The 26,269-nt window shown below is 34.8% G+C and overlaps 1 protein-coding gene across 1 annotated transcript in view; it reads left to right on the top strand.

Moving 5' to 3' along the window:
• The window catches only part of LOC113234936 (COUP transcription factor 2), a 156,168-nt gene that overhangs the window by 43,878 nt on the left and 86,021 nt on the right, over positions 1-26,269 (top strand). The window contains exon 3 of the mRNA XM_026470457.1: positions 22,404-22,949. Coding sequence (XP_026326242.1) covers positions 22,404-22,949 — 546 coding nt within the window. The remainder of the gene's footprint in view (positions 1-22,403; positions 22,950-26,269) is intronic.

Genomic DNA, 26,269 nt, shown 5'->3' with positions numbered 1-26,269 from the left:
ACCTGTTCAGAGGGCCGCTATAAATCTTGTATGGCATTTAATGAGTCGGTAATTACAAAAACCTGCGTCGACTAATGCAGACGATGCGTTAATACCCGGCACGCGTCCGTCAAATAGCTTTATTATACAATCTTTAGCATATTTTCTCAGAATTTTTATCTTTCCGATAAATTTAATTACATGATCTGGTACTATTTTGATGTCTTCCGTGTCCGGTTTCTTCGTTTTATAGCGATTTACGTATGCAGCTCTCGAGGTGGGCGGTTTTGCTCATAATCTTTTTTACAGTGATGACTTTCTATCGGATTCCTATCATTGTTTACTAACGTTTGGTTTTCTATGACTAAGATTTTGAGCGTTTCTTTAAAACAAAAGAGTATTCATCAAGTGGTTTGTAATCGAGCCTCTAATCGAGCGAGACATTCGTCACTGCCTTTTCGTATTTATTACATATTTCGAAAGTACACTTTCTACATTAGCCGATAGCTACAAATGTCTAATCTGTGTATTGGAAACAATATTTCTCACTGTCGTAAAAGCGGAGAATTTCCTAATGATATCAAAATACAACCGTTAGAGCAACAAAAGGTGGTATGGTACACCATTTGTCGCTGGTCAACATAGCAACATGCTGTATCTGGACAGTATATCATTTTATTACAAATGACTGGAAGGGGGTTAAATTGTTGCTTACACAGCCTCTCAGAACATCGCAGTTGATATGTTGCTGGAGAAATTGTGTAAGCGTGTCGTCTTGTTTTATATATTACTCGTAGGGCCTGGTCGGATCGTTTGTAGATGACTTACTCCGAATTCTACGATCGTGTAGTTAGAAAGACACTTGGTCGCGTGCTGTACTTTTGAAAAATGGTGAACATAAATAACGGATTATCAACTAGTATCGGAACGTAACGAGATAGAAGCCACTAAAATAAATAGGCGAACGGTAAATGAAGTTGTGTACAAAATTCAGAGACACGTGATGTATGACTGTTGTATCTGGTGGATCTCTTAATGACTTTATAGCAACTGCTGGATTTATGGTCTTGTTTATGAGCACCGTTTGTTCGTTTTCTCGTGTCTTAATACTTCAACCAACTTTAGTATTTATTGCATCTTATTTATCACAACTACCGACATAACAACAAAACCCCAGCCTTATCTATCACAGATACGAATCAGTTTAAAAACTTTTTTGTACAAAATGATGTTTCAATTTTCCTAAATCGTTACAAAATCTTCCCACGCTTTCCGACTGAAATTGGATACGCTTTTTCCTCCGATTATATTAGCCCTAGGGAGTCTTAAGCTAAGTATTCTAGATATTTCTAAATTATCGTTCTCATTTGCAAGATTTGAGTTACATTTACATTTAAACTAATCATTTCCGCACTTATATATCACAGTGTTGTTCTTGCTGCCTTTTACATATTGCTCCAGTTTTGTCTATACCTACTTTTATTTATTATTGAATAAGTTTTTCTTGTTTATCAATTTCACAACAATATGCAAAAAACTCTAGGTATTGTGAAATTCGTTAGTTGACACATCATCTCTTTACTTTGTACTAGCTGCGCTATTTTCCTCTACATTAATTTAAAATATTAATTTAAGTTCACCGTTCCTTTGTTAAAATCGGTTTAACTATTTTTCGTTGACACTATTTTTAATCTAGCAAAGTACCTGTAAACGAACATACAATTGGTTTTCTTTCAGATATGCTGTCAATGGTATTTTGATGATGTTAGTAAAAACGAATAAGAAGTTTTCATTACACTGACCGTCTACGTTCCTGCTATACCTACGACACGCTATTATACTAATTATTAATTTAGTCGGTCACGCGTATGTCTAGTGCGTCAAAAGACCTTAGGCAAGACAAGCGTTATTGGAATTTAAGTTTCTATAATAGATTTGTGGTCACGACCACAGCACCTGCTTGGGCGGTGGTAGCCTTGTGGTAGCATGTCTGCTTCTCAATTGAGAATCCCTGTGACCGGTATATGTATATTTTTTTTTTAATTTATTCATCGTCATAATGTCAGTTCTATAAATATGAATAAGGTTTTTCATGGCATCTAGTGAAGGATCAAACAAGTCGTGCGCCTGTTGGTAAGCGACACGCCTACTCATAACAGTTACAATACCACTCAAACCTTAAAATTACAAAGATCTGAGGGGCACTGTCACTGCGTGTGTTACCCTGAGATTGTCAAAACCGATGTGCTTGTAATTTCACCAGCACCCTTTACTTTTCAAAGTCGGAATGCGGTAATGCTCACATAACGGCTTGACGGCAGAAACAGGTATTACAGTACTTCCCTGCACGAACTCATTTACAAGGAGTTCTACTGCTGGATCTCCAAAACTTAATAAAATTTATAGGGAGAATTTGGTTGCTACGCTAAATATTACAATCACATGAACATTTCATTCAATTACCCAATACATTTCAGTTACCCATTACAATTTCTAATATTTACCTACATTGTATCTAACTAATATTATTTTATTCTATTCCAGACAGTAGCCTAATAGTTTGACCTATCGCCTCTTAAGCAGAGGGTCTTGGGTTCGAATTTGAGCTTGCAGGGATATAAATGCGGTATTGCAATATATTGCACCTACTTATGACCAAAGCGTAATATCTAATAGTACTATAAAGTAGTAGAGAGTCGTATAAACCATTTTAGAAAAACTTGACAAATGTACGGACTCAACCCACCCGCCGCGCACACGTAACATTTGGTCACACATAATATTTGGTCGCAAATTTACATAATGTATAACCAAATAGAAGATCATCCAGATAGAAGAAGACGAAACAGGGTCTTGTTACAACACACCCCCAACATACACACATATTTACTTAAGCTCGGTCTATAAATGTAGTTCAAACCCAATCAAAACGCTGAGAAAAGAAAAACATAATAATAATAACAATGAGGCAGTCCTGCTACGTCACGTATTGTTCGCCGGTTCTTGAACCTGAGTCCCTGACCCCGGCCGACTGTGCCATTGCCGAAGAGTACTGCATCTCCCGTTTAATAATTCAAAATTCGATCATTCTCGGATTAGTGTTCACTACCTAATTTCCTGGGCTATTTTTATTATTTAAGTATTCGATTTTTTTATCGTGAAATATAACTGCCACCGTGGCCGAATGGTTACCATGCTGCCACTGCCACGCAGAGGTCCCAGGTTCGACTCCCGGGCCGGGAGAAATATTTGTATGGCCCACATTTATTTCTCTCGTGAGTTTGGGTGTAATTTGTGGTTGTCTATGTGTGTGTCCATGGCACCCGCGACCCAGGGTTTGCTTAGTGCGGAGCTATGTTGAGTGTGTGCGCTATTATTATTATTAATTTTTAATAATTACACGATAATAGACTTCAAAATAATAAAAATGCCACGGAAATTAGGTAGTCAACACTAATTCCAGAATGACCGAATTAATCTTTTAGGCCATGGGGGAGACGAGAGTCTAAAATAGATGTAATAATAATAGTAATAATGTGCCAGATAACCAAATCCAATTGCCTGGTCTTAAACTCGAGAATTTCCTGCATTATAAGTACCAGAGCAACGAACTTACTAACCAGCGACTATAGCACAGTTACCTAAACAGCCAATCAACTCCTCTTATTAACTAAAATTCCAATTAACTTTCAATTAATAGAATACTAATTAAACTGCGAGTTAAAATCAAAACACGTTCCTAGATGTGTGATTGCCTTTACAATCGATTAACTATAACGGTTAGAAGATAACCACAAGATGGTAATTGTAAACATGTTAATAGTCTGAAGCTACTGCATATCTTTTTAGTAAACCCTAAGTTTTTCCTCTATTTAACACTGTTGTTATCGTCAGAGGAATATTATAACTATAAAATTACAAATCCGTGTGAAAACCCGTAATATTTTTTGGCTTCACCTCACCTATGTCTGCCTTTAAGCAGTACATGAGCATTACTGCGTTCCAGTATTAAAGTTTAAGGGTGTTGGTGAAATTATATGGGACATGGGACATGGGACTTTTGCACTTAGTCACAGGGTGACGGGCGCAGTGGTAGTGCCCCTCAGATCTTTGCTATATAAAGCTCTGAGCAGCACTGCACGTGTTGCGGACGCGTACGATTTTTCGTTCCGTCACATGGTATTATAATAACCTCAGTACAAAGTACTAAAAAAACCGACCTACGTAGAATTACCAAATTTTATTGAAATCGGTTACCGGAAAGTGCGCAAACCCGGATTCGTGCCCTAGTTCGCCACTATAAGGATTTGACACAGGAGATAATAAAAATCGGTTCTCAATAATCAAAGTACATTGAGAGAGAAAACCGCCTTGAATTGGAGAATAGCAAAATCAACCATTAAAATAATTGCTCCTTATAATAAAATTTAGGCGCTATTTATAAAAATTAATCTTCACGCGTGAACAGCCACACTCAGAGGTGGATGATTTTCGTCAACAAAATAAAAACATACAGTCGAATTGAGAACCTCCTCCTTTTTTTGAAGTCGGTTAAAAAAGAATATTTGTTAAATAAAAACGATCATTAAGTAAATATTTTGTGAAATAATATTGATTTGTATATTTAAATCATTTATTCAATAGAGGTCATTAGTCAATAAATATTTAAAATTCTCGCAAGTAGTAAGTGCATATTGTTTAATTTGTTCCTACCAACGACGTCACGCGTTCTGAGTTGACATATAGTGGCTGTTTACGGGGCATTTTCTTTTTGTTTTAAAGCTAAAGATTTTTAGGGACGTTTTAGGGACTTGAAAAGCTTTGTTTCAGTAAAATAATAATTTTCTTGGCTGTAATTTTAAATTCTGAAAAATTGTCCGATTCTCTATTAACAGATTATACTCCGTGCAGGTTATCTGACAGCTCTGTTTTTTTTCCATTTCAAGACAAAAGTCACTACGACGGTGCAATGCTGACGTTCCTTATGGTCATAACGAGTGGATTTCCCGTATTGCCTCTTCCAGATTTAGGTAGCGAGTTCTGTGAGACGACCTGTGAGCTGTCATTTAAGTTCTACCAACTGTCACGTCTGGGACTCTACCTCACAGGGACCTCCCAGTAATTTGTGTCATTATAACTTATTGTTACGAGTCATTAGAATTTGCCAAACAACCATATCAATTACCTTATCTCAAACTAGACATTTCCTTGTACTATAAGCACCAGAGCTCCGGAATTCACTCTTGAGCGCTACATGGAACCTCCTTTTAGAAAAAACATTTCCCAATTTGATCCTATCGAGAATCCAATCCGTGACCTAAGAAGGACACACGCTCGCAGGACAAACCGTTGGGTCACCCAGATCTTCACTTGCTACTTCTTGTCATTGGCTAATTTTTCTATGAAATCTTTTAATAATTACTAAAGCAGCAATCACGTACAGATCGATAAATTGCCAGTCATGAGGATAAATGATCTAGATCCTGCGCGTGCGAGTAACAATTTCCAATTTACACGCTTTGACAATTACGGCCGTGTACTTAATACGATACTACGAATCAATGCCATGTGTATTATGATATCTATGATTTTATTCACTATTAATTGTCTATGGCACACGTAAGGCCTAACCTACATTCTTGGTATAAGTTAATACGTTTCGATAGCTTCCTACACAGAAAAAAAGGATTTCTACTAATAAGAAAGAGCAATTTCTCAAAATATTTGCTAATTCTGAAAAAATATTTATTAAAAGTAATAAAATATTGTCACTACAAAAATACTGCTTATCTTTTTCTAATACAATTTTACTCTTAACTTTATTCTAACTTTGAGACAAATACGTTCACTTCAAGATTTTATTTCATTTCTAATCAATTAATTTGACATTACTTATATCAAGAAATTTTTACCTCTTACATCAAATTTAAATAATCTTAAATGAATTCAAAATTTCTTGGGTGTATTTTAAGAAAATATATTCTTAAACAAAAAAAGAAGTAGTTTTCTATTCAGATTAATATTCTAAATTCTAGAGTATATTCTTAAAGCAACATTTCGTTGCGTTTTCATAGTCAATCTTGTCGTGACATGTCGCCGAAGGCGCACGCGGTAACAATTACTTTTACTTGTGCTTGTAATCATAAAAATCATAAACAGTCATTTATCCAAAGAAACAATACGTAGTATCTCTAGTTTGTTAGGGTGTTCTTTATAGTCATAATTTAAGAAATTTGGTTACAGCATGAAATCAAACTACACTTGTAACAAGTATAACATGCAATTAGTTCCATCACGCCACTGCTAGATGGCATTAGATGTACTCTGAAACGCGCTATCGTTTTGTTAACTTCAATAGTATAAAGTCATCTCATATATTTGGGATTGTTAGTGCTTTCTGCCGCTGTAGCATTTATACGGCACTGGTCCTCAAGTATTTGAGAAGATTCCATATTTCCATCCTATTTCTGCTACTTTAAGGTTTGGCACTGTTGGGTCCATAACCCTGTAAATTTATCCTTTTTGATATTAGAAAATATAAATCTTCCGTCAAATAATTAAGTACCTCTCAATTTTTCATTCTTTTTTTTTTTTCAAATCAAAATCGGACATTTCTAATAACAAATAAATATTTTGTTGAATCTAGAGTGGCTTTGTGACTTGAAGTAAATTAATTTGCTCTTGGATTAAATATTTCTGTCTTGTAACGAAAATACACTTTTGAGACGTTTTTTTACTATTATCAAGTAATTATTCTCTAGCGTCTATAGGGAGAGGATCGTTTTGTTGGATTTAATAAATTTGTCTTCATACAAAGAATTTTGTCTTTTTCTAAGTAATCTGTTTTTACCGTGTAGAACAGCGGCCTATCTCGAAAATATCTATTTCATTAGCATTAGCATGGGTTCAAGTGACTTGAAATAAATTTATTATAATTGAATAATAATAAATTTATTTATTATTAATAGGAAGATATGGTTAAAAACATAATGAGATGTATCTAGCCGCCTATAACCATAGTTCAACTTTTCTGTATATAGATTCGTAGACCTCTCCTGAAAGTTGTAATTTTGCAGATATGGCTTTATAACACCTAGTGTGCGAAATAGTATATCGGCCTAATATTTACGTAATTATTTTAAACCATGGGATGCTCAATATGTTTAGCCACAATCAAATAGTAAACACATTCAGTAGCAGTAGACCTCCTCGTGAAAGTGTTCGTCCAGGGAAGTACTGCCACCTTACCTATTTCTACCGCCAAGCAATTACGTGACCATTACTGCGTTCCGGTTTTGAAGGGTAAGAGTGCAGGTGCTAAGTTTCACGAACGCGCGTGTTGCGTCGCTGCTGATAGTCGCCGTGTGTAACCACTCTTATAGTTAGAACAATCTTGTTTCTAAAATTGAAATTTTATGTTTTTAAATTTAATTCATATACTTCGGAATACCATGGAGTTCTTAAATCTGTACAAAAACTTTTGAATGCCTTAAAAGCGTTCCATAAGCTTCGTGTAGTATGTTTTGACATGAAATTAAGTATTTGGACTATGATTAATTTAGTAAATTGCCTTTTCCTATTGTATGTAAACAACAATATTAAATCAGTGAAACAGCAGATATGTAAAAAAACATCAAAGATCCCCTAGTAAATCATTACGAGACATTGCTACTCAAAACACGCGTACCCTGTTTACGTGATACTTTAAGTTTAAAGTCTAAATGATCCATTACTTACATTGTTTTCATTCCAGCCACATATTCACAGCCACTTTACTTTTGCACTACACATTTTGTAAAACTCACTTTATGGTATACAAAATAACGCTCAAGTAAACTTCAACAACAGTTGCAGAGTTACAATGTTATAGTTAGAGTTTATATATGCAAAAATAGTCTTTAACGTAATTGTGTTTAAATAAAACGAAGTGGTAAACATAATGGTAGTGTTTATTAGTTCGGTCTTGACACAGATTGTGGAGGAAATATGGCAAGATCTGTCGAAGCCGACAGGCGGTGACAAAGATGAATCTCAAACGTATAATAACTCAATGGAAAAATCTAGAAAATTCTAGCTACGTGTAGTTAAATTTCATGTTACTATGAATGATTTTGCTTTGTTATTTCAAAGTTACAAATTACCACTCACAAGAACTCTACTCTCTCTAACTCTCTGCACTTGGTATAGAATTATTATTTTAATCATTGACCAAACATGCTAATTCCTAATACCAGTAAATGTAGACTTAGACCCGGCGCCCACTTATGGAACAGCACGGCAGGTAATTTTCATTGGTATCATAAAATACAGCTTTTTTCTATGACACCAAGTGACTGGACGAACAAGTCGTGCACCTGCTGGTAAGCGACTCGGAGCTTCAAATCTGTGGGGAATTGCCACCGCGCCCGTCACCCTGAAACATAAGTTAACAAGTCCCGTGTGCGTGTAATTTCACCAGCACCCTTCAAATCGGAAATAGGCGAAGCTGCAATGAGTTAGGGGTAACGAGCAGGCAGGCTCCGGAGTGCCTCTATTGCCTTCGGGATTTTTCCAAAGGTTCTATTCCTTGGTATATCATACTCTCCTTTTTTTCAGCAAGACTACAATTTTTAAAGTACCTATTTGCAACGTTATGACTGAAAGAGAGGTTAGGCGCGAGTACGACGTCGCGACGATATACATCGGTATACCTAAAGGATAACGCGACATAACTGCCTTCAACATGCGTTTGGATGTAGGGATACCGAAGAATCCCTTTGCCGTCTCGTCAATGGGCCTTACGCAAATTGCCGACACCAAAAAACTTAATCAAAATAACTCCAAAATCGTAAAAAAACCCGAGTAAAATATATTTATTAACCTGTCACAGTAAAACCCACGTGAATAACGTACATTGTTTCTTGTTAATTGGTTATTCTTATTTTAAATATTTCTTTTCAGCATCCATAAAGTTTAATCACACTCTATCTATCACAAGAAATAAGGTTGTCAATTGTTTATCTCTATATATGTATGTACGAGGGCGGTTTGGTAAGTCCGTAACTTTAAGAAGAAGAAAAAACATTTTTTTCATTAATTGTTTTTTATTCTTCTACATGATCTCTTTTTAACTCTATACAGCTTCATCAGCGATATCCCAACTTCTTCAAGTCATCAAAACAAAATTTTTTTGTCTAAGTGAAAAAATAGTCTCAGTTTCAGGCTATCACTTCCTTATTTGATCCAAATCAGTAAAAAATCAGATAAAAAAGTCAAATGGGGCCAAATCTGGTGAATACGGAGGGTGAGTTCGTATCATAACTGGACAAGTTGATGTCTTTATTGCAGATGAGAAACGAAATAAATTCTTTTCGCGCTACTTTTTAGTTTAGTTTAAAAGAGTTACTTCAGTTGCCTAATAAGGAGTTCTAAATTAAGAAATAAAAATAAAACGGAAAAGTTTTTTTAAACCTCATACCCATATGTAATTTTAAGAAAAGTATCAAATCGTATTTAATCGAATGTTTAGTATTAATAATGATATTTATTTATCCTATTCACCTTTTATAATTTTTTCCCATTTCCCCAAACAATTCTTGTTTCTTTAGTTTGATTTAAAAATTTTATATTTCCCCTAACTTTTTCACACTTTTCATGGACAGTACTTAAAATTAGTACCGCACACAAAAATGTCAATAACTTTCTTGCCGTAGGTCTTAAATTATATTGATTCAATATAAAACGTTCAATGTATGTAAATCATTGAATATTGTCAGTTTGTTGATACTTTTCTATGGAAAAGCAGTAGGTGGCAACTACACAGAAAGCACTTGGAAATCGCACTGTAAAGCCCGTAGTTGGTTTTATGATATCCATTTATTATATGTATATTCTTTACATTCTATAAGAATAAGGTTGAAGATGATTTAATTTTACGGTAAAAATTTTGACGTTCTCTAAAATGCTTTCCGAAGCCAAGAAAATTATAAACAAAAAGGGATTGTTAATGTTTCCATTTCGTTCTCCAATTCACTGTTGCCTGATTCATTTATTTATTTACCAGCAAAATCCCATTAGCGATGCCGTAGCTAAGTAGCAAGTTAGTTTACGACATTTATAATAAATTTTATAGTAAAATATGTATAATATAAACAGTGTTAATTTAAACTAATCCGGTAAGGTATGCGTCGTGGGTGTCGGACCTTTTAATTCGAAGTAGGGGGTTATCATGTATTGTGGATTTCTGTATTTAATTATTTATTAAATTATATAACACAGACTAAATTCATTGGGTACGCAGAATGTAAATAACATGAGCAATTCAGATAGTACTTCATAGATTATATACAAAATGAGTACTGATTAATAAATGTTGTGTAACATCCAATAAACAATATCCAGCATATTGGCAATAACAACTTTGAAACCTATGAAATAATACTTAAATGGTTAGAACAGGTCATGGCTATCTATCCGTATCTGTTTCCGATCATATTTCTCAAAATTTGTACACGTAACATGATGAAAATAATTTTGTAATGTGTCACCAATTAAATATTTGCCATTATGGTGTGATGGTATGGCATGCTGTGATGGGCTGGTGTCTGCAATTCAACGTCCAGGCGCCTATCTTGCATGTGGACAATATGGACTATTCTTTGTGGTGAATATTTTAGGATTTTAACAAATAATTTCTCTGAAACTCGAATTTTAATTTCTCTGCTTCGTATTTACGCCAATTGGTTGCATCAAGTCAAAGTAAATGTATCATATACATACTTAAGTACAACAAACGATAGTAAATTTTCAATAATGCTAAACGGTATGTAAACGACTTATGATCTTATTTTTTTTAAAGAGAGAAACGCACATTTTTCTACATCTAGCTGTGGTGCTTCTTACCTACATAACAAAACTGAGCACATCTTTTCTATCTAGAGTGTCTCCCTAAGTTAGCTAAATGAATGCGGTGGATTGATAATTTTAGAATTGATTTTATGTAGAATTATTATTACTTGTAGTACCAGTAGAGCTCCTTGTGAATGAGTTCGTTCACCACCTTACCTATTTCTGCCGCCAAGCAATTACTGTTTTCTGATTTGAAGGCGCAGGGTGCTGGTGAAATTACAGGCACATGGGACTTGTCAACTAGTATCTGAGGGTGGCAGTGCCCCTCAGATCTTTGCCATTTAAAGCTCTGAGTGGCAATGCAACAGTTATGGACAGGCGTGTGGCTTACCATCAGGCTCATGACTTGTTCGTCCCATCAGTTGATATTTAAAAAAAATAAATTGTTTACTACAATATTTTTTATGACAAAACATAATTGCATTGTCAAGATGTCACTCCAGTCCAACGAAGATACTTGTACGTGTACACGTGATCATGGTACACGTGTATCCCCTTAAGACTACAGGAGAAATTTGGAATGAGACGTAGTGTTATGTTAATGTACTCTAATAGGTCCAGTTGTACAATCGGCGCCATACATTTGCATCATGCAGCCATTTCATTCAAGCAGGTGATTTTTAATTATTTTTAAACATTATTACTTGCAAGAAAATTATTTCGTTGCTATGTTCAAAATTTCTAAGTGTACGATAATGGGGGCCATTTTCAGCTCAGTTATTTATTTAAATTACTTTTAGCTTATTTATTAGCCCTCTATCGATCTGTGTTTATTCGACACGAATTTCATGGCGCTCACCCCGCGCGACCGCCGAGCGGAGTTCGCGGCGGCTAACTGTCATGGCAAAATACGCTCTATTATTTAGCTTTTACGTTTTAATTTAAATGAGCGTCCCGGGAACGCGGGCTAGCCTGGCTTGAATTTAGTCGACGCGGCCGCGCGGCAACTTTATTGAGAGGAATTTAAATGTTGTTGCATAATAAATAGAATTCAGATTCGCCATTAATGTACATGAAGGCGTGGCAACCGGGCGGTCGCCGCGCGGCGCCCGCGCGAAAACTTTCTTCTCGTGTAACTGGGTGCTTAGGTTTAGCAATTATTTTTTTTTAAATATTAGTGAATCACGTTTGTATTGTGCCAAGAGTTGTACTCGTTTGCGTAGAAGATGACTGGGTCCACAATTCGTGCGCCTGATGGCAAGCAACACGCATATCCATGAGTTGCAGTGCCGCTTAGAGTTTTAAATCGCAAAGATCCGAGGGACAATGCCGCTGCGCAAATGGCAATAGTAACTAATAAATATCCTGAAAATATCATAGTCAACCTTGCATTAAACACCAACAATAAAGAAATAACAACACAAAAGACTCTCACAAAGTAAGCAAGTAGTCAACAACAACGTAGCATGAAAAATATAATAAAATAGTAGACAATAAGCGTAAACAACGAGCCAACTTACTGATCGTGACGAAACGACACGCTAGCTCCGATTGGTAAAACTCCACGTGAAAATATTGGATTTGAGGTGCCAGATTACAGAATGAAGAGTCCCAATAATTCATGTTGTAGAACAAACAAATCGCGCTCCGTGTTGAGAGTTATGGTATGTGACGTCACTGCGACTGCAGTGCGCAAGACGGTTTCACTTCACAATATAACCCCATACACATCGTCTCTCTTCTGATGAACTATCATATTCATGATTGGTAGATGTTTCAAAAGAACTTACTTACTCGTTTTATCAAGAAATTATCAAAAAAGTTCAGTGGAAGAATATCCTCTTTTAAAACCTGAGTGAGATCTATACGTCTTACACAATTACGAAAAATGAAATACGGCAGTACAGCAGAAAGGTTCGAAATAGCAACGCATATTTATTTACGCAATTTCACTTGCGATGAAGCTTGACCGTGTAGCCGGTCCTTAACGGGACAAATTGAGGAGATGGGAAGCTACTTTTCCTTGCGTAAATAACTTATGATGAATATTTTTTTCTTAGACCGCTAATTTGTCTTTCTTGAAGAAATATGTTTTCAATTTCGATTTGCCCTTTAAGCATTGGCATTGAGACACGAGAATATTAATTTATGTTATAATGTGAAGTACATCCGTTCTCTCTCCATTAACCGCAGAGAATCGCGTAACGGTTAACTAATTTGAAAAACGATTTATGATACGAACCTTCGGGGCGCTTTATGGGTCACTTACTCGACTTTATATTTCCTTGTTTAAAAATAAAACTTCAACAGAATGTTTAAAAAAGTTAGCTTACTTTAATAAAATACTATACAATATGCCAAGACACCATTCGGAACTACCCAGATGGAACAAGAATGCTCAGCGCGGCAAGCATCTCGACTATCTCGAGCGCGCCGGTTTTTTGGCGGGAACACGATGCGCGGTGCTCCGGCGCGAATGCTTGCGCACGCGCGCTGCACGACTTTTTATTTCAAATTTTTTTTTTGTAATTTAAAAAACTGTGCAAGCAGGTTGTTCTTGCGCTGACAGTTAAATTTTAGGACATCAATAAACTGTAATTTGGTTTTGATTACAGTTTTTACATGACGACAATTGTATTTTATTAATCTAAGATCTATAAAAGTAAATAAATAAGCGCGTTGTTTGATATTTCAAACCGTAAAAATTCTATAATTCGGACACCGCACGAGAACCATTCAAATCAAAACTATAATTTCAAAATTACGACTCCAATTTCAGTGTTCAATATTGACATTTAGGTACGTTCAAAACACGAAGTCAGTCGTGTAAATAACCTTCTGAATTATGGTTACATCAACAATTCAATTAAAGCGTTACATCGCCCGAATAATTCCACTGAATTAGAGTAATTGCCCGCGTGATTAGTCTGCCTCAGAACTGACACACAAGAAGGTCGTGTTCACCTTATGGGAGAAAGCACAAATGGACGTAGTTAAACAAAAAGGATCCAATGCACATCCAGTTACTTACTCTTGTTATTTTTTTTTCAAATTTTATTTTATTTTATTTTATTTTCAAAACTTATAATGTCATGTAACTTCAGACATATTTATGGTACACATAACTCATTTTTTGATAATTTTGTGGATTGGATTCTTTTTGTTTAACTACGTTCAAATAAACTCCATTCACTATTTTTTTAATATATTTATTTATAATCAACTTAGATAGGATCCATAAATACGTACCAAAAATACATAATAATATAAAAAAAACACTAATTATTTACATGTATGAACTGCTACGTGTACCACGACGCGGGTGTCCGGCCTCGGAAACATCGGTACATGACTTCTTTCGGCCAAAACTCCAGCATGAAAGTCGACAGATGTTCAGTTGGTACTCTCACCACAAATAAACTAAAATTCACAATGTGGGGGAACCCCAACCAATCCTTAACCACTCAACTTTCAGTATAATATTGGCTTTTACTCGTATATATTACACAATAACCGCAGACTTTGCGGAGTATGCTTCATTGTTTTTGTTTTACGAAATGAAAACACCTCATAATATCCATCGTAGTATTTGTAAGCTCTTCTGATAAAAAAAGGAACTTACATGAATCAAATTACAAAAGTGAATATCGTACATATTTCTATTTTCTCTTACTGATTTCAATGATCGGATTCATAATTTTTCATTTACTCAATCATTTTAAAGGTCAATCTAGCATTTCAAATGTCTTAAAATAAGCTTCTAAACTGCCAATGCTGTCACCTGTCACCCATCAGTGTTGTATGTACAAGTGATCATTTTAATTTACGTATTTATTCATCTGTAGTACGATTGTCTCTCTTCATAAATTATATTTAGATTCCTATGTATAATTTACAAAGAGTCTATACAGGTTTTGTTATCACAATTTATAGTTTGCCGTTCATCTTTTTATCCATATAACATTTCACACGATTTCGTGTCTCGTAACTACAAATCATCTGATTTTCTGATTTGATAATTTTTATTAACCAAACTACATAACTCTTTATTGTGACAATATTAGCTCCAGTAGTTGATGCTTTATCCTGTATTTAATTTCTTAGTATAATAGAATGTAGGCCAGCAAGTCTCCCACGCCGCGTCGACACCTCACTTAATGGCGGTCATTACGATATCTGTCGATACATCTATCGACATCCCATCGACTCAAGCGCATCACTATCTCCGATCGGCGCGCGCACAGATATTGTTTGCCCGTTAACAAGTAATTATTACTTTGGCTTTTATCGAATTTCGTGTTGAGATTTTTTTAGATTGATGTGATCCGAGCTTGATTTTGAAGTACTTATCAAATCGAGATTTTTGTTAGTAAAAGACGGTTCTTTTACTAACAAAAATCTCGATTTGATAAGTAAGTAAGTTTAGTAAGTAAGTAAGTCGGTACTTACTTGCTTAATTCCCCGTCTCAATAATTTTGTTTTAAACCATTTTTATATTTATTTAACAGTAAGCCGCGAATAAATATATTTTAGAGGAAATATAAGAACTGGGATAACAAACTAATGTCCATAGGAAATGAAACTATTTTTCCGGATTTAAATCGCGTATATTTTTGTTTTTTCAAACAAACCGACATTTCGGGCCCTTTACAGGTCCCATGGTCACGGTTGACTGAGGTGGTATCGTATTGGAGAGGTGGCGAAGTATTTGTACCCGCGTCAAAGAACATATAGCTGATGTCAAACACCGTCGCGTAAACAAGTCTGCAGTCTGCGAGCATGTCATGGATAAACCTACACATTCAATGAAGTTTGACAAACCCCAGGTCCTTGCAAAAGAAGTCCGTTATCTACCCAGGATGCTGCGAGAGGTCATTGAAATTAAAAAACATCATAATTTCAACAGGGAAGATGGTTTCTCCGTACCACCAGTTTGGGATCCAGTATTTTCTCTAATGAAAAATCCCAAACAGACATAAGACTGCAGTACTAATTAATATGTTTTAGTTTATTCTAATTTCTATTAATAATAAATAAAACTTAATAAAAATTCATTCAATAAAATAATGTGTAAAACTTAATGTAGCGTAAATTGGAATGTTTTCTTTGTAAAATTAAAAATAAGGTATTTAATTAATAACTATTGTAACTATAGTGAAAAAATAGGGTGGTTTGCATTAATATTAAACATAACTGGTTGAAAACTGTACCACCTCAGTCAACCGTGACCATGGGGCCTGTAAAGGGCCCGAAACGTCGTCGGTTTGTTTGAAAAAACAAATATACGCGATTTAAATCCGGAAAAATAGTTTCATTTCCTATGTGTAACAATCGCGAAAACCTAAGAACTCGTTAAACTAATGTCCACTTGCACTAAACATAAGTACGTCTTAAACCAATGCTTGCAATGTAAAAAACACAAATAACAATACATTGTGTTAAAAGTCTTATCAATTCATCGAGTATATAACCAGAAATAGAGACGAAAAGTCATTTAATTTGTTTGAAAACTATTCTGCCAAATCATTACTGCGACAACTGCACTCCGATTGGCCAGCCCGAATTCGAAACAATTGACGTGGGTCGTCAATTGTTTCACTTCAAATCGACCAGTTTAACTTAAGCTTTGCTATAATGGACGAAAATTGCAAAATTACATATTTAATTACCGATAAAATGTGATTCCGTTTGTTTTGTGATTACATGTTTTGCTGTTTTCCCACACCACCGAATGGAACAGCCCCCATTGTTAGAGATGTTATCTTTATTACTATAAATACAGAATATTTTTTAAATATACGGAGACGTACACACAGGTGAGTTGTGGGCGCTGTACTATTTGAGTTTTCTAACTCGTGATTTCAGCGCCAACGAGAGTTGATATTTGAAAGTGATACAAGTCCCATTTGCCTGATGAGTTGCCAGGGATAGATGGCCCTTATTTCATCTCCGTTTCTGGTTATATACTGGATGTATTAATTTAATAATTACTTTAATAGGTTCTTAAGTTTAGTGCAATAGGTTCATTATTGAACGTGTTCCTTTAGAAAAACAATACTTCGAGAAAGCAATAAAAACCAGAAAGATAAATCAAAATACTACCTAACCAAACATGCACCTACACAAAATCTTCGCGGCTCTACATGTTGGCTCCGATAAAACGGATTGAAATCACTCAACATTAAATGTACGAAAACCAGCATGGGCTAATAACTGAGCCTTGATAAGTTCCGTCCGAACACACTCCATGAGCAAACGATGTACATCCCAGGAAGTCCATAATATTTAATTATTATCCATATGTCCATAATACATATATAATTTATTTAATATCACATAATATTTATCTTTATCATATTTACTAAATTCTGTCAATTAATCCTTTCGTTCACTTTTCAAAAAAATCTATTTATGCTCAATGCATTAGGTCAAAGTAAAGTGGTATCGTAAAGTAACACTTTATATACAATGACATAATCCCTAATTCGCACGTTCCACCACCTGTCCTAGAGTCGTGACAAAAAAACTATCACAGTTTTTTATCTACTTCATAAAAGCCATTTCTTACGCAGCGAGCATAAGAAATTGAATAGGCTGAGAAAAATGTGAATGATCGGAAAAAATGTTGAATGGACACAGTGAGCACTACAGGTATTCGAAGAATGAATGAAATTGTAGCAGCTTCAATTTTTATTCTTCATTATGCAGGAAGTGTATATATTTGTCTGGCATTGCAAAGAAACCAAGTACTTTTTTAAAATGAGAAATCTCAGTGAAATTTAATATTTTTAGACTTTGCTTGTCATGAAACATGAATGCCATGTCGAAGATAGATAGATTTAGGAGCAGTATAGCTCCTTGTGAAAGAGTTCGTCCAGAGAAAAACTGCCACCCTACCTATTTCTGCCGCGAAGCAGTAATGTGAGCATAACTACGTTCCGGTTTAGAAGGGGTAACGATACTGGTGCAATTACAGGCACATGGTACTTATTATACCTCAGGGTGACGGGCGCAGTGGCAGTGCCCATAAGATCTTTGCGATTTAAAGCTCTGAATGGCACTGCAACTGTTATGGATAGGCGTGTCGCTTACCACCAGGCGCACGACTTGTTCATCCCGTCACTTGGTATTATAAAAAATAAAGAAAAAAAGATAGCTACTAAATCTTGTTCAAGTTTTCGCAATTGTTATAAGAAACAATATTACGTATATTTGTTTTTTTTTTTTCAAACAAACCATCGTTTCGGGCCCTTTACAGATACCATGGTCACGGCTGACTGAGAGTCAAAGTCTGAAAGACCCGAAAAAATAGTTTCATTTCCTATGGCTACAAAAATTTTAAACATCGCTGCTTTTGAAAAACGAATCAATCTCTAGTTCAATAAGATCGAAAGAATTTTTCTTTGTGTTTGTTCCATCTTCGTATCAATAACAAACTAGTGAAATATTTTTACAAAAAATATATCAATGTCATAGTAGTAAAAACATCATCAATTTAAATAATCTCAGTACAGAGTACTAAAAGTTCGTGGAATTACATCTATTTGCCAATCGGTTACCGGAAAATGCGTGAAACCGGATTCATCCCCTAGTTTTCCACCCTTACAGATCGAATATTTTCTTTAAATTTAAATGAGACGAGTACCGGGGCACCTTCTTTCCAACAAAAAAAGAATCATCAAAATCGGTTCACAAAAACAGTTATCGCATAAATTACATTCAAAAAAACATGCAGTCGAATTGACAACCTCCTCCTTTTTTTGTCGGTTAAAAATATTGCAATAGTGGAGTCAAAAATTCAAGTAGTTTTTATATTGTTTTACTAATTACACAGTTTTATTCAAAATGTGGTGATAAGTTTTGTTACGAACATGACACCCACCCAGCTTTCCATTGGCCATCTTCCTGATAAATTCGGTGTTTTTCAGATAGTTCAGATATAATCGAGATAAAGTGATCAATTGTAACCCAATACTCTCACCTTAATATTCGTTTAAAAAAACATTTCCAAACGTAAGTTCTCGCTCCTTTGAAGCCCATAAATAAACATAGAGGCAAATAATAACACGTTACACGTTCACAAAGACTCACAAGGCAACGAGTTCCGACACTTACTTCGACAATTTAAAACGCATTAATAGAAATTGCTTTAAGAACATTCGACGTGGTTCATCCCGTAATAGCCTGTAATTCTTTAAATTTGGGAATTTAGACTCTATTTAACCTTGTGTTCTTTGATGTGACAACTTTAATTGTATTCATGTACTGCTTAGAGTTGACTATATAGGACGGCTAATCTATTATTATATCTGTTATGTTCGCTACTAATTCTGTGTATGCGAATAAGTTCACCGGTTCGTCAATCGGTTTTAAAGGTAAATTTATATCGAGTTCTTAAAGCAATTACACGGACGTTGCGTCATCGCAACGCTATGATTTCAACGTACTAAGAGCTATGCCTTGCACCGGCGTTGCAACGATGTTGCGTTGTGTTGCTGCGTTGTGCTACATATAAATCAAAACGACATGTCCTCTCACTCAGAAGTCCTGAAATGATTAAAAATAAAATGATAAAATGAAAAGAAAATAGTTATATTTATATAACAATGACAAAACTTTTCTTCTAAATACACTACCAAAACTTTCTAATTATTTTTCGAAAGTGTTAAGGTCTGAGAAAAACTTTATGCTATTTATAAAACAATTAAACAACTTATTAACTAATAAAATTGTACCTGTTGAAAATCCCCTAACATCATTGTCTAATTTTTGACATTTGTGTATTTATTTTCACATTATTCAAACAAATTATAATATTATTATTAATTTGACATCTAGTTACAATTATTATTATCAAAATTGACCCGGCGTTTAAATAACTGGCTGACTTATTAAATCCATATATGCACGCCCATGTGATATTATTTAAAAAAAATTGTAACACTTACCCAACCAGCACACCCATATCTAAATATATACTATAAGATATCTAATAGAATTTAATTCGATTTAATTTATTAACTCTATCACACAATCCCTCACTTCTTCTTATCATCTTTATGCTGATGACCTCCAGATTTACACCCAGTCGTCTATTCAAGACTTACCACGTGCCATTAGTACTACCAATGTGGACCTTGAATCCATTCGTCAATGGAGTCAGTCCTTTGGCCTTAAAGTTAATCCATCCAAAACACAATAGATTATTATAGGTAGCACTTGGTTCAATTCTCGTCTAAATCTAGCCTCCTTACCCCCTGTGGTTTTCGATGGTGTCTGTATTCCTTATTTGGATACAGTCAGGAATTTGGGGGTAATTTTTGATAAATGTCTGACTTGGAAGCCGCAAGTTGCTGAGGTTAGCAGGAGGGTGTTTGGTGCGCATTTCTCTCTGAGAAGGCTTAAAAACTTTTTGCCGACTAAAACCAAAATTACTCTGGCCCAGAGCATTCTCCACCCGATACTGGACTATGCAGATGTTTGCTACCCAGATTTGTCAGTAACTCTGCTCAATAAATTGGAACGGCTCCAAAATATGTGTGTTAGGTTCATCTTCGGACTACGTAAATTTGACCATGTCTCCCAATTTCGCGCACAAATTAAATGGCTGCCCATCCATCGGCGTAGAGATCTTCATATTCTTTCACTTCTCTATTCAATTCTGTTCTATCCCTTTACGCCTTCTTATCTTAAAGATCGCTTTACTTTCCACTCTTCTACACTCTGTCGTCCCCTTCGCTCCTCTGATACTCTCTTACTTAACTTGCCCTCTCATACCTCTAACTTTTATTCCAACTCTTTTACCATTTCTGCGATCAGATTGTGGAATTCTCTCCCTGAATCGATTCGACGATCCCCTTCTCTTGATTCCTTCAAACAACGTGTCAAGGATCACTTCCTCAACTCCTAAATTTCGTCTGTCCTCTACTATCCTTTCATTTATTTCCTACTTTTGTACTTCATTTTTCTTTTTCTATTAAAAGTATATAAGCATTTAATATTATTGTGTATTTATTGTTATGTATGTATTAATAATATTATTGTTAATTGTATGTATATGTATATTAATTTATGGATATGTATATATTTTTATTATTACTTATTATGTAGTGTACTTATGATGATATTCTTTGGTTGCACCCCTTTTGCATATCCGAAATGTCTATCCTAAGGTTGCCCGGAAGAAATTGCTACATAGCAATAAGGCCGCCTGTTGCACATTGACTTACTACTACTATTATACTTAAGCTATTGTATTGTATTTTAATTGTAATTTTATGTGCAATAAAGAATATTTCATTCATTCATTCATTCATTCATTCATTCATATTTCATTCGATTGAATATTTTAAGAGTTCAAATTCCCTCAAGATATCTCGAAGAAGGTTTCTAGATAATTTAAAGTAAAAGTAGGCACAACTTTATTAGTAGATCACAAATCACTTAAAAATATATTTTAAGCGATGTATTTCTAATAAATAATGAAAATTCGAGATGTGGGGAATTTGTGGGGAATATGATCTTTGCTCTCCCCATATTTGAGGATTTTAACCGTGATTTTTGGGGATTTTGAACAATTGGTATTGGCAACGCTGATTGTATCGAATGATGTGATTTAATATCCAAGGTTCACCACCTCCACTAGAACTTTTAATATTCTTTATTTTTTCCATTTTGTTTGAACTCTTACAACGTCCAATAGAGTAACAACCCTAATTGTAGTATTTTTTAAATAAAATCTACTGAAGACGCGTTATAACGTGTTTGTCAATAAGTACAAACACTACAGAATGTCCATAAATTAAATATATCTAGAATAAACTTAAGAACACTTGTTTTTAAAGTATTAATAGACGTTACTGGATGTGTATAGAACAATTTTACTAAAAATAATCAATTGTTGTTTGGTATTAACGTGTTAAAATTTTGACTTGAGTGAAATAAGTATATAAGAACAATTTATTTTTTCTAAAACCATTTATAGAGCACTATAATCTAAATCAATACCATATTAAGACTGTTTATAGATATAACAGTAAGGCGTATAAAGTGTGCTCCTTGGGTAGTTTAGTTCAAGTGCATAATGAGTAAATGTACAATATACTTTCAAATGAAACAATTCAATATTGAAAATAGAAACTTCCAGACGTTTTATATGACACATTCAAGTTCAGCTATAAAATCTTCAATTCCTACTCGAGCCGATAGATAATTTCGTCGGCTATAGGAAGCAATTGTAATTCACATGGTCTGGTGGAGTTACGAGGTTGTAAACTCCTAACTGCCACCACCATAATGAAGTTGTGCTCACATGCTAATTGCGATCTGCTGCCGACGTTATGCAACCTGTACATCATCGTCCTGACGTTCAGGCCTGCCATTTGCACAGCCTTAATTATGATTAGACACATTAATGAGGTAAGCTATTATAATAAGCTTGTCGCTGTCCAATTTAATCTTTGAAATGGTAATGGTAAAAGTAGCTATGTATAAGTATTGAAATCTGCGTAAATGGTTTACAGTTTATTTTTAAATCTAAGCGTTGGAGAACTTAGTAATTTTTAAATCTCTAATATTTCAAATTTCTTTTGTTACAGCGGTCCAAAGAGGTCGAGTGCCACCAACGCAACCGGCTGGTCTGGCCCTTCCCGGCCAGTTCGCATTGGCGAACGGCGACCCCGCGGCGGGCCTCAACAGCCATCCGTATCTCTCCTCTTACATTTCCCTCCTCCTTCGCGCAGAACCCTACCCGACCTCGCGGTATGGCCAGTGCGTCCAGCCCAGCAATGTCATGGGAATAGACAATATCTGCGAACTCGCCGCAAGATTACTCTTCTCAGCTGTGGAATGGGCGAGAAATATCCCATTCTTCCCTGAGCTCCAAGTGACCGACCAGGTCGCACTACTCCGGCTCGTCTGGTCGGAACTGTTTGTCCTTAACGCGTCCCAGTGTTCCATGCCCTTACACGTAGCCCCCTTATTAGCCGCCGCTGGATTACATGCGTCGCCAATGGCGGCGGACCGAGTGGTTGCCTTCATGGACCACATAAGGATCTTCCAAGAGCAAGTGGAGAAGTTAAAGGCGCTACACGTTGACTCAGCGGAGTACTCCTGTCTGAAGGCGATCGTCCTCTTCACGACAGGTAAAATTTTGGACAGTCTTTTTGGGGAAGCGCGGTTGTTGCTTTACAGGGTGGCCGGTGCTTGTGGAACTGTTGCTAATTATTCTGAGCTGGTGACTTTAGTAAGGACACACCTTGATGCTTATGCTGAGGCAACTCGAGTTCAACAACCGCCAGCCCCGCCGCCACCCTCCGCTACTTCCTCGGGATACTATTCATCTCTGGACAATTCACTTGGCGTCAACTCCTCTCTGTCTTACGGCAGCTTTCTTGCAACTCCTTCTCGGTTACCATCAAACTATACGAGTAGTCCCAGAGTACCTGAGGCTTCCACATCCTCCCCTTTTAAACCATGGGACGGAGGTACTAAAGTCCAGAAAGACCAGGGAGGTTGACGTCGGGTGGATAAATGAGGGTTTTTGGTATACACGGTGTTGGGTGATGAACAGTTTTTGTCACTTGACGCTTTTGGTTCTGGGTTTTGCGTTTCGCGAATCGCGTATTTAATCGTAGTTACGTTAAAGTTTCGCGTATTTAACCGTTACTTATTGAGTTATGTATCGTTATAATAACTCGCTCTCTTCACCACGTTGGGGAGTTTGCGACTTATTGTTCTAACTTATATTATCATTGTGATATTATATGATACGTATTATGTACATAGCAATAGGCTAGGCTATTTATTAATAGAGTTTAAAGTTAATTTGTTAGTCAAATGTTACCGCGACGACTACGTTACGTTTTATTAACCACGTAAATAAGATTGAATGATTTATTTAGTTTTTTAAATCTGAATATAGGCGCGCATTTTTTTTCTTAAAATTTATTTGGTTTCATTTTGTGTTTTTTCCCTTTTATTTAAGTCTTAAGAATATTTAAATCAATATTGGTAAGGTTTTTGGGGTAACATTGAAAGAGAAGTATAAAACTGTTTTACATAAAAATAAAACATTTACAATAATTATTCACTAAACAAAAATTTGAATATCTATACATTAAAATGTAGGCTAAAATTTTATTATACTAATATATAATGTTTTTACTACCTACAGTATCACGTATAAATATGTATTACCTAATATATAACTTGACTAATTTACAACGATTCTGTCAAGAAATAATCTTGGTGCACCCATTTACAAATTATAAACTACCTCAACATAAACACTAAACCTAGCCTATAGAACCACCGTTACTTGAAATGAACTTAAAATTGTATTACTCCTGAGTTGATAAATATAGTATATCCTGAGAAATATAGTATAAATTGCAGTTTACTGGAAATTTATAAGTTTTTAATTTTATAGTTACACGCGATTTTCGTTTAACTTACTTTGAGGCTGAATAACGTTTGACTGGAGCTTTTACAATAACATGCTTTTTTACTTAATTGTTTAATTTAAAATCCTATATTTCGAAATGTAACCATAGAAAGCATGAATAAATATTTGCATGAAAATTTTATTTTATGATACTCAGTCAAATAAGAATTTATTTCCCTGAGTATCATAAAAATAATTATTTGATTGTGTTTTAAAAAACCTACTAAGAATTTCTTTCTCGTTGCATACTCACGCAAAACTCGCTAGACCGATCATTTCTCATCAAAAGTCGTCATGCCAAATTATTAAGTATTTAAACGATGAATTTAAAACCTATTCACTATATTATAATTACTAAATCCTTGAAGAATGTTGATCAAAAGGAATACATATTAAATAGTATGTTTATTTCTTCAAAATATAATAAAATGTCTTTAAACGAATACTTAAGTAATAAAACGGTAATTTAATAAAAATCAACTTCTAATATTTAGTTACTTGTTACAAGTCGAACTATAAAACGAAGTTCGATTAAAAGATTTCAAATAATCACAATTCTATGCAAATAATCACCTATTATCACTATATAATCACTTTAAAGCCTAAGACATTTTTAGAGAAAATGACGTAACTAATAATTAGAAAATGCTTAAATATATGAATAAGTTAATAAATATAAATAATAATAAGTTAATAATTTATGAAAAATCAAAGACAGAACTAATAAGGCTCCTGAACTATGGGAGCTATTTTTTTATTACCCAGATCTTAACGGAAATCAAATACCTTGTTTGTGACTTGAATATTATATAAATTTGGTTAGTATACATCTTGTTTGTAATTAGGGTTTTAGTTAGTAAAATGATACCTTTTTTGCATGCTTTAGTGTTATTTTTAGTATATTCATAGCTTTAGGAATATTGTGTTGATAATTAAAACTTTTTTATAAAAAGAAAATCGACCTCAGAAATTTGCTTATCCAAACAAAACGTGGCAAGTTTTATTGAAATGTGCTTAAGTGGGTGAAATTTAAGAAAACGGATTCATCCCCATTTTTCCAACGTTAGAGGTGGAATATTTTCTTAAAATTTGAATGGAACCGCTATTGAGGTAACCATTTTCGAACAAAAAAGAATCCTCGGCATCGGTTCTCAAATATCGGAGTAATCGCGTAAAAAAACAAACACACAAAACAAAAAAAAGACAGTCGAATTGAGAACCTCCTCCTTTTTTTATGTAGTTAAAAATACGTTTTTCATACAAAACTGAGAGAATATGTCGCACTGTTGATACAATATTAACTCAAAAAGTGGACTTTCTCAGAATCAATGAAATACGAATTACTCACTTCAAAAAAAATCATTAAAATTTATGTATAATATGCATTGACTTACAATTATATGGACGTCAGGTCCGCGCTAAAAAGTGTCCGCACTTTTAAGGCGCTAAAATCGTATACAGAGCGCGACACTCCGCTTTAGTCTTCATTTGTTCTACTGACAGCGCGATACTGCGATGACATTACAATTTAAATTTCGAATAGGTTGACTTGGGACATTTTTTTCGTGGTTTTTGTATTAGACCCGTCGTCCATTTATTTGTAAGTCAATGATAATATGTTATAGTTTATTGTAAACACAAACAATTTCCCAAATATATTTAAAAATAAAATGGGAAAAACAATTTAATATTTTTGAATATGGAATATTTTGGCCAGAACTAGCTAACATAAAGTGTCTCTCATTTTGAGATATCTTTTGATTGTTTCTTGCAATATTCAATCGACGGTTTTTTGACGCGTAGAGAATCAAATTTTGCGTTCAATTATGATATAATATTAAATTTCACACATATTGAGTTACAACACTATTGTAATAGCAGTGCGATGCGTTTGGACCTGAATCATGTAATTATATCATTACACGTTCAGTGCTTTTCCCATTGTATTTGGCTGGGTCTTTTAGGAGGTTTGTATCGATATTCATTAGCCGCCATTTATACTCCTATTGTCTCACTAGT

The sequence above is a fragment of the Hyposmocoma kahamanoa genome, unplaced genomic scaffold (genome assembly GCF_003589595.1).
Source record: "Hyposmocoma kahamanoa isolate Upper Pololo Valley unplaced genomic scaffold, ASM358959v1 86, whole genome shotgun sequence".
In the NCBI taxonomy this organism is placed as follows: domain Eukaryota; kingdom Metazoa; phylum Arthropoda; class Insecta; order Lepidoptera; family Cosmopterigidae; genus Hyposmocoma; species Hyposmocoma kahamanoa.
The sequence above is the reverse complement of the archived record's forward strand: the minus strand, read 5'-3'. Positions and strand labels throughout refer to the sequence as shown.